The 10,661-nt window shown below is 39.6% G+C and overlaps 1 protein-coding gene and 1 pseudogene across 1 annotated transcript in view; one reads left to right on the forward strand and one right to left on the reverse strand.

The window, feature by feature from the left end:
• The window catches only part of LOC110314457, a 9,136-nt pseudogene extending 4,482 nt beyond the window's left edge, over positions 1–4,654 (forward strand).
• Positions 4,655–7,761: 3,107 nt separating this feature from the next.
• Positions 7,762–10,661, reverse strand: part of Hmgn5 (high mobility group nucleosome binding domain 5) — a 12,086-nt gene continuing 9,186 nt past the window's right edge. Inside the window, exon 6 of the mRNA XM_021188148.2 lies at positions 7,762–9,322. Within this exon, the coding sequence (XP_021043807.1) occupies positions 8,339–9,322 (984 nt within the window). The 3' untranslated portion in view covers positions 7,762–8,338. The remainder of the gene's footprint in view (positions 9,323–10,661) is intronic.

Below are 10,661 nucleotides of genomic sequence, written 5' to 3' on the forward strand. Positions count from 1 at the left end.
GTAGGGGAACAGAGGTGGGGGGAGGGGTATGGGAAACTTTCGGGATAGCATTTGAAATGTAAATAAAGAAAATAATAATAATAATAAAAAAGAAAGACGAATAACAGAGTGAACTGTGATAGCTAACACTCACCAATAACTTCTCAATGAATGACTTCATATTCCTGTTTACAACTTTCATATATTTGAATTCAGACCATCTTGAGCAAGAAGGACAATTTGAAAAACTATTTTACTCTGTAAAATTGGGCTTTTGCCTTGTAATGGCTATTCCTGCGTGTCTATTTGACTACATTTGGAATGAATTATAGTCCGGAATTGGAGGACTCACCTGTGATCCAGATTTTGGGGCTGGAAGACACAAGTTTCTGACATGGATCTTGGCATGGAAATCTTGAAACACAGTGACCATGAAAAGCTTAGGCCCAGGCAAGGTTGTACATACCTTTAATCCCAGAAGACTAAGGCAAGGAGATATCTGAGTTCAAGGTCAGCCTGGGACAAAGCAAGTCCCAGATCCAGGCTTGGTGGCACACACCTTTAATCTGGGCCACACCTTCTGCTGAAGACCTACATAATGACATTGGAAGAAGAAAGATTAGCTCTTCTTCGCCTTCTTGCATTTATTATTATTTTTTTTTTGCCAGCCCATCAGTTGATATCTACTCCTATGGAAGACCAGCTGAAACAACTAGCCTCATGGGACTGAGAAATTACAAAATCCTTGGACTTCCAGTTCACAGCTGACCATTATTGGGAAGTTGGACTACAGACTATTAATCATCATTATGAATTCCCTCAATATACAAAGACATTCCATATGTTCTGTGACTCTAGAGAACCCTGTCTAATAAACACCTACTTACTATTTTTTCTTAAAGAAATCAATATACTTTTGATATACTATCATTTTTATGAAATAAAGATAATTCATATCATTTTACTGTAATATTTATTAATGATTCGAGAGTATTATACAATGTGCTTCAATCAGATTGATATGCCCTCTTCTCACCCTAACTCCTCCAAGGTCCACTCTAACTTCCCTAACCCCAGTAGAAGAATTATTTATTAAGGATAGGTGATAGGATTAAAACTTTTTCAAACACTCAATTTTTTTTTTAGTATTTATCCTTTGATAATTTCATACATGCATTTGAGGTATATTTAACACATGTATTTCTCCATTCCTCTCTCATCCTCCTTTCTATCTTGCTGAACTTCTTTCCACTAAGGTCACCTCTATATCTTTAGTCCTTCCCCTGCTTCCACCTTTTTGTGACTCACTGAGTTTAATTACACGTGTTCAAATGAACACAGGTGGGGGATTATTTACTAAGTCAGGGGCAATTTACCAGTGGCTACAGCGCTGAATAAAATGTCTGCTCCTCTTCCAGTAGCCATTAACTGCTAATGGCTCTTCAGGGAAGGGTGGGGGCCTCAAGAACCTCTCTTCTATCCTTGATGGGATATGAAAGGCCCATTTTGTGTAATTGTGTAATTCTTATACAGGTAACCACATCCGCTTTTTATGATAAGAATTAATTGTATCCATCATGTAAATATCATAATAAGAAACCTCTATATTTTAAAAATGCAATTCAAATAAGCCATTTACTTGCCATTACAAGCCATTACAGATTTGCTGTAATTTAATTTTTAACACAGGTGTGGCTAAGCCACAGCAGATTTGGTGAGCTTTTTCTCCACTTACGATGTTAAACAACTTGTTTTAAAGGGACTGTTTTTTTTTTTTAATTTTGCAAAAGTACTTCATTAACATCTTCAAAAATTTAACTCTTTTTTTTCTATTCATCTTTTTAAAATTAACTTTATAATCTATTTTTAAAGACCAGCTGTTATCCCCCTCCGGGTCTGCCTGACAACAGTTTCTCATCCCATTCCTCCTCCCCTAGTCTCCAAAAGGATGCCTGACAACAGTTTCTCATCCCATTCCTCCTCCCCTAGTCTCCAAAAGGATGTCACCACCCCCTTCCACCCCACTAGGCCTCCCCACTTCCTGGGGCCTCACGCCTCTTGAGGGTTAAGCTCATCTTCTCTGACTAAGTCCAGATCCATCAGTGATCTGCTGTATATGTGTTGGGGGCCTCATATCAGCTGGTGTATGCTGCCTGGTTGGTGATCCAGTGTCTGAGACATCTCAGGGGTTCAGGTTAGTTGAGACTGCTGGTCTTCCTATGTGGTTGCCCTCTCCTCAGCTTCTTTCCTCAATTCAGCCACAGGGATCCCTGACTTCAGTCCATTGATTGGGTGTAAGTATCTGTGTCTGTCTCAGTCAGCTGCTTGTTGGGCCTCTCAGAGGGCAGCCATGCTAGGCTCCTGCTTGTAAGCACACCATAGCATCAGTGATAGTGTCAGGCCTTGGAGCCTCCCCTTGAGCTGTATCCCAAGTTGGGCCTGTCACTGAACCTCCTTTCCCTCAGACTCTTCTCCATTTTTGTCTCTGCAGTTCTTTTAGAGAGGAACAATTCTGGGTCAGAGTTTCTGACTGTGGGATGGCAACCCCATCCTTCTACTTGTGGTCCACTATGTTCATAGCATCCTTATTTGCGATAGCCAGAATCTGGAAACCACCTAGATGTCCCACAACGGAAGAATGGATACAGAAAATATGGTTTGTTTACACAAATACTATTGAGCTATTAAGAACGAGGACCTCATGAGTTTGCAGACAAAGGGATGGAACTAGAAAATATCATCCCAAGTGAAATAACTCAGACCCAAAAGGACATGCATGGTATGTACTCAGTAATAAGTGGCTATTAGCCAAAAAGTACTGAATACCCAGGACAGAGTCCACGGAGCTTAAGAATGTTAACAAGCAGAAGGGCCCTTGAGGATGCCTCAATACCACTTGGGAGGGAGAAGATAATAATCAAGGGGTAGAGAAAGAAAGGACCTGGGTGGGAGTGGAGACAGGGAGGGGGAAAGGGGAACATGATCATGTATTGGGGTGCTGAAGAGAAGCACTGAGGGCCAGCAGAAAGAACGAAAATGTAAAACCTCGGAGGTAGGAGGTTGGGTGGGGGACCCTCCAGAATGCACCAGAGACCTGGGAGGTGAGAGACTCTCAGGACTCAAAGGAAGGAACCTTAGATCAAATGCCCAACAGTGGGGAGAGGGAATTGTAGGGTCCACCTCCAGTAGAAAGACAGGGCATCAAATTTCTTTTAAGACTAGAGTATTAGTGTTTGATAAAAACCTGGTTTTTAATTTTTCAAATTTATCTTTGTTGTCCCAGAAAGTTATTAATAATATCCATTATATTATAGTTGATGATATTAGACCTCAGGTAAGACGTACATTATTGGTCTCCTGTTTATGGCTTCCTAACTGGAGTTTTAAATAAGATGGATAATTTATCTATTGCTGCTGAGCTCCCCACATCCATTGATCTTTAAGGCATTGTGTCTACCACGGCTCTCTGTAATAATATGTTTTTGATAACTGGTTACCCAATACCATGTGCTCAGTCCTGAAACCATATGTATACAAACAACAAATTAATAAACTTCAAAAGACAACTTTGTCCAGAGCCAGTCTTGAGCAACTTACAGATTGGACACCAGGAGGCTCCAAGGAGTTTAAATAGCTGACCTGAGAAAGCACAGCTGGTCTGAGAATAGCCTGCACACACCCATCCCTCAGAGAGGTTCTCCTCGGTTCCTAGCCTGAGTCCCAGACCCAGGCCTACACAAATGGTGTGTGGAGAAGCTGAAGCCAGTGCCCATAGCACAAATGAACCATGGGATCTTTTTCTCTGGGTACTCCTACCTAGTGCTTCACAAGGCCCAGAAGAGGCCTCCCATCTGCACCTGTGGATAGGCCAGCAGTCATCCTTAGAGGAGCAGGGGGCCTGTGCTGTGCTGGCTGAGAACCTCAACACCCTGCTGGTGGAGCGGCCTGTGCAGCACCCTGAGGGTCAAGGGAATAAATCTCACCTCTTCATGAATTACTTCCCATGAGGCCTCAAGTACTGGGAAGGTGGCTTGGAGTTGGCACTTCACCAGACAACCTCGAGCGCCACCCCAGCAGCCATCAGGAAGCTCTACCAGGTTAAGGGTAAGAACATCTGTGCGACCGAGAGGGCTCTGAGCTGAGACAGCATCAACACTGGAAACTGCTTCATCCTGGACCTGGGTCTGAACATCTTTGCCTGACGTGGTAAAAGTCGGATATCCTGGAGCACAACAAGGCGAGGGACCTGGCCCTGGCCATCAGGGACAGCGAGTGGCAGGGCAAGGCCCAGGTGGAAATCATTACTAATGGAGAGGAGCCAGCTGAGATGATTCTAGGCCCCAAGCCTGCTCCAAAGGAGGGCAACCCTGAGGAAGACATTACAGCTGGCTCAGGCGGCAGCCCCATATAATAAGGTCTCTGATGCCACTGAACAGATGGATATGACCAAGGTGGCTGCTAATTCCACGTGATTGTTTTGTTCTAGACAATGGGTTGTGTGGCAAAATCTACATCTGGAAGGGGAGAAAAGCTAATGGGAAGGAGCAGCAGGTGGTCCTATAAGTGGCTGATGGTTTTATCTCTGGAATGGGATTTCCCAAACACTCATCTGGAGATTCTGCCCCAAGGCCGAGAGAGTCCCATCTTCAAGCAATTCTTCAAAAACTGGAAGTGAGGGTGTGCCACACCACCTCCAGTAGGATCTGTGTGACAAGTTCAACAGACTGAGGTGATCGACCTCAAAAGGGGGAGGCCTCCTGAAACCGGTTGTGGAACTCTTCGCTGGAAAAAAATTATTGAGCCATAGTTCTCATGGCAATCTATCTGTTTTGTTTTCTCTTATTCCTTTTCTTATTTACATGTTCCTGGTAGCCTAGGCCAAGATCTTAAGCGAGAATAATGGGTAAGAAACCATCCCTAGAGCCACTAGCATAACCTTATCCCTAGGGAAACCAATGCTTTACTTTCTAAATCATTTACAAAACTATTATGATAAAAACTTTCCCAACAATAAAATTCCATATGGCTACACGTGTGTCATTGGAGATAGATTTTGGTATATGGTAAAGAAAGCCTTAATTAGAAAAAATTAAATTGTTTAAATTTATACATTGAAGATTATAAAAAAAAATCAGGCACTAGATGTTAAATAATAATTGACCATGGGGCTGGAAAGTCAGTTCACTGGTTAAGAGCACTGACCGTTAAAGATTTTTTAACCTGCTCCTTGAAATATGCCACTAGCCTTAGACAACAACCCCCAATAAATACATCCTTTTAGAATTGTTATATTTTGATTATTTATAATGATGTTACCTGTTTTGTTTGTGATTCACTGAATGCATAGTTTCAGAGTTGTAATGCTTGGATTTTTGTGCTTTATTGTGCCAAATGATTTTTGTTGGTATCTGTGACTGTTTCACTAGATATAGTTTCTAAGAGATGTAATGTTTGGTTTTCTTTAATGTATAAAATTCCCTGCTTGAAAGCTGCAGGATGCACTCAGATTCAAATTGCCTGTTTGTTTCTGTTTGTCACCGCTGAATCCTTACCCACCTAGCTTCAAAGACCCTCATTCCAGGGACCCCCATACCCGACTGGAGTGGTCTGTGGCAAGGGTGGGTGGCCCCATCTTTGCTCTCCTGCCTCCCACCACCTGCCTGATTGTTTCCTCTCTGGCTGCTGAGTCAGCACTGAGGGGCCCTCTGGATGCTCAATAAAGGACACATTCTGTCCCCCCCCAATAAAGTAAACCTCAGTAGGTTGTATTTATATATTTAGAAAACAAATATATCTTATATAAGGTAGCAGGCACAATCCTAAAATTCATATTTAATTGTTCTTTTTAAAATTTATTTCCAAAAACTGAATTATAAATTACTGTTGTGGTTTTAATGAAAAATGTCCCTAGACGATTTCTGAGTTTATTTGACACTGAGATAATTGTTTCGTACATTGAGGCTGTAGAACCTTTAGAAGGTGGAGCCTAGTTGAAGGAAGTAGGTTATGGAAGGCAGGCCCCGAGGGCTATAACCCTGGCCCATTGGATCTGATCTTTCTGCTTACTGTAAGGTATCATGTGAGCAAGCTGAACAGCAAGCTCTCAGGGACAAAAGCAACTCCATTTTAGTCTCAATGACTTCCCCATCCTGATGGAATAGCTTCTTTGAATTGTGGGCCAAAGAAATCCTTTCTCCACTAACTTGTTTGTTTTAGTTTCCAACCATAAGGAGATACGGTTAACTTAATACCTCTAGTTACAAGGTACAGGACAATTCTGGTAAATTTATTTTGTTTTACATACATATACAGTATTTGTTATTTGAGCCATTCATGGATGCATACAATGTATTTTGATCACGTGTACCCTCATGCTCCCTCCAACTACTGCCAGGTCCCCCCAATACCTGCTTCCTCCCAACTTTATGTATGTCCTCTTTATAAATGATCCACTGGTTCAAATTAGTACTGCCCATATGGCCATGGTGTAGGGCCATCCACTGGAACCTGGGCAGTATAATTTTAATTTGTTTATTCATCTAAGAAAAACTCATTCCTCTAAGAAAACTTTGATTATAGTATGTATTCCCCTTTTGTCCTATATCATACTTACCAATGGGGAAAACTTTAAAGTCACACTGCAAAATTTTATATAACATTTCAGCACTATATAGTACCAAATCACTTACTCTACTCTATCAATATATTACCAAAGCCTTGTGCTTCTGGTGTCATAAACAAAGATGTCTCTTATTACTAAGGAAACGTTAAGTGGCTGTCATGGATAATTGTTTTCTATAGCGAGCCATATAGAGTGCCTTTTTATACCCTGGCTGTTGCTCCACATCTTTAGATAAGATGTCACTATAGACTTGTACCACACCTTTACCTTCACCTCCAATGAGACCTTGTCTGTGAATTAGCTAGTGATCCTTCTACTCTAACTTTTCCAATTTGATACTATTGAGACTCAGAAAAAAATTATATGAAATAATTTTCTTGTGGTGTGGAGAATATTAGATCCATAAATGAAAGAAGACCTATGGAAGAAAGTTTACTTGAGCATATTAGTATGAAAGAACAACTCTACTGTTGCATCCCCTGTTATTGTTATGTAAATGTGTTACACACTTAATAAGGTGAAGCTGGCTACTTTGCATAGAGGATTTCACATGAAAACTTATGTATAGAGAGAAAACTGGTAGTGTTAATCTGACCATTGACAACAGAAGAGATTTAAGACAACAAATTCATGTGGAATGTTTTGGCAGTGTTTTCTGTTCTTGTATAATAATGATGTCCATTGAACTCTTTATCCTTCTACCTCTACCTCCAACTCTTACATCTTAGAAAAGCATGGCACTTTTGTAATGTGCTTTGGCATGTATATTACAAGAAAATCACATGGACTGATCATTATCAATTAAAAAAAACTACTACTACATGTCAAAAGACACCACTGTTCATACAGTAACACAAAAACTAGTGGGTGTTCACTGCAGATTTGCAACTGATACCATTAGAAACAATATGAATATTTATGAAAAAATGTGTTTTGACTGAATAGAATAAATATCCTTGTTATAAAAATGAATAGTTTAATGCACATACCTAAACCAATACATTGCATATTTTAAAATGATTAAAATATTGAATTTTATGTCTTATAATTATATTTCAATGAAAAAATCCTCAAATGCCTTCCTGAATACCAAATGGGAGAAAAATCAAGGATATTAATATTTCTTTAAACTATAGTTTTTGAAATATTACAAACCATAATCATCTTTGTGGAACTCTTTTATTATGATAAATCCAGCAAAACTTTGTTCATACACATATAATCAAAACTGCCCTCCTGAAATAAACATTCAAATTTCTTCAAAAATGAAATTAAAATTTTATATTCTTTCCAAGCTACTAATACAGTTGTATTTGGTAATGTCAATTCTAACTCTTAGCATTACCTGAAAATAGTTGACCTTCTTTATAAAAGCAACCTAGAGAACTACATCAAAGTTGTGCCAAACTCTTTCTTTTGGAATTCTCCTACTCTGCAAAATTACCACGTATAAGAATAAAATTGAAACTCAAAGATTTAATACATAACTTACACACAATGAAATTCACAAAGTTGCAAGTATACATTTTATATTTTGCACTACTATAATCACAAAATGTATAAAGGTGTCGTGTTAGGCATTTTGCAACTAATAACATGTATGATGATGATGATCTAAGATTGAATGATGCTAAAGAAAAGCACTGTTTATAAAATATCTGATAAAAATATTTATCTCTATTAACATTACAACAGGAAGGTACGTGTTACCGAATTATGATCTCACAGAGGGCAGTTTTAGACAATACTCAGAGGCTCCTCTTTCTCTCCATCTTGTTTGAAGTCTTTGTTTTCAGCTTCTTCTTCTGCCTCCACCTTGTTTTCATCACTCCCTTCATCTGCAGCAACCTCTTGTTCTTCCTCCTTTCTATCCTCTTTCCCATCATCTTTCTCCTTTCCATCTTCCTCATGATGACCTTCCTTCCCGTCTTCCTTACACTGACCTTCCTTTCCATCTTCCTTACACTGACCTTCCTTTCCATCTTCCTTACACTGACCTTCCTTTCCATCTTCCTCATGCAGATCTTCCTTTCCATCTTCCTCATGCTGACTTTCCTTTCCATCTTCCTCATGCAGATCTTCCTTTCCATCTTNTTCCTTTCCATCTTCCTCATGCTGACTTTCCTTTCCATCTTCCTCATGCAGATCTTCCTTTCCATCTTCCTCATGCTGACTTTCCTTTCCATCTTTCTCATGCAGATCTTCCTTTCCATCTTCCTCATGCAGATCTTCCTTTCCATCTTCCTCATGCAGATCTTCCTCAAGCTGACCTTCCTTTCCTTCTTTGTTTTCTTCCTCTTTGCATTTCCCATCATCCTCCTCGGTTTCCTCATTTTGTTCTTTTACTTCTTTCTCTGTTTCAGTGTCCCCCTCTTTGTCATCTTTCTCTTCTTCCTTCTTCCCATCACCTTCTTCTTTGCCATCTTCTTTTTCATTGTCTCCTTTCTCTTCATTATCTTTGGACACCTCTACATCTTCGCTTTTGGCTGTACCTGGTTTCTCGTTTAGGCCTTCTTTTTCTATTTTTCCATCTTCCACCTCCTCACCTGAATCTTTGTGTTCTTTTCCATCCTCATCTTTCTCCACATCTTGAATGTTTGCTTCTAGCTCATCATCTTTGGCTTCTGCTGCCACTGCTTCTTTCTTTTCTCCTCCATCTTCTTCAGTATCTTCATTTATCTGTTCTGTTACTTCCTCAGCTTCCATTTTAGGAATGGATGCCTAGATATAATGAGAGAAAAAGATTGTAAATTCAGAGCTGTTTTCTATCTCAAATATTTAGTTTAGATTGATTATACCTGTTTCATGAAAAGCCTACTTATATTTTATTTACCAGAAAGTAGTTTTCCTATATAAGGAAAATAGTCCAAACAATACACAAATATAGTCTTCACAAAGCACCACAAATAGATGTCTGCAGCCATAACTTCAGTAAAGCTTGTCTATATAAATGCTTATCATTACAAATATGATGAAACAAAGTAAATAAACAAAGATTGTTTATTTATTCTGTGTCATAAATTCTCAGTAAGTAAACATGTGGAGATAAAGTCTTTGGGAAAATAATGCTGGTTTTCTTTTGTTCTTTTGAAACAAGATTTTGCCCAGGTTGGCCTTAAACTCACAGTGATTCTCTGGCTTCCACCTACCAAATATTGTCTGTGTTGGTTTGAGTATGAATGGCCATGGTAGACTCATATATTTGAATGTTTTAATCATCATGGATTGGCACTACTTGAAAAGAATTAGGTGTGGCCTTGAAGGAAGTGTGGCCTTGTGGTGGCCACTAGGAGTGGGATTTGAGGTTTAAGAAGCCCAAGCCATGCCACCATTGGCTTCCCAGGCACCTTCCTCCTAAGACACAGCTGCTGGGAGAGGCAGACGAGCAATTCAGAGGCGACACCATAGGGAGTGGTTTTATTTAATTTCTTTTGTGCCAGCCAGAATGTGGATTCTTTCAGGGACTGGTTAAGCCAAGACTCAGTGTTTTTGTTCACTGTTTTTAAGGAGAGACTGATCCTCACCTCTCGCTCCCCAACCCCTGGGTGCAGAATTGTTTCTCAGGGTTGGACCTCCGTTTAGAGTGCTCAAAATACCAAAATTATCCACCTCCCTCTGGGTACGATAACGGAAATAGCAAACCTTCTGACTTCGCCAAAAACTGTACAAGAAATTTGGTCATACCCAGAGCATGACACAGTTCAGTTTGGTTGTTTGTAAACAATAAAGCAATAAGAATAAACAAAATGCACAGGGCATTAAAAGATATAAACAAAGCACAAAGGAACATAACGTTAATATTTTTGAAAAAAAAAATGCACTGGGGAGAAGTTGATGTTGATAATAGTATAAAAATTACCCAACTTCTTGACAAAGACAACAAATGACTGTCTCTTGCAGACACATGCTACTGTAATGTCAATAACAGCCCCCCGCTGTTGGGTACAGCAATACTTTCTGTATGGTCCGCAGCACTGTATATTATGATTGATATTAATGTATCCAATGAAATAATTGAACTGTTGTTCTTCATAGCCTCATTAAAGCATTTGGTTTTTCA

This window comes from Mus pahari, chromosome X (assembly GCF_900095145.1).
Source record: "Mus pahari chromosome X, PAHARI_EIJ_v1.1, whole genome shotgun sequence".
NCBI classification, from domain to species: Eukaryota; Metazoa; Chordata; class Mammalia; order Rodentia; family Muridae; genus Mus; species Mus pahari.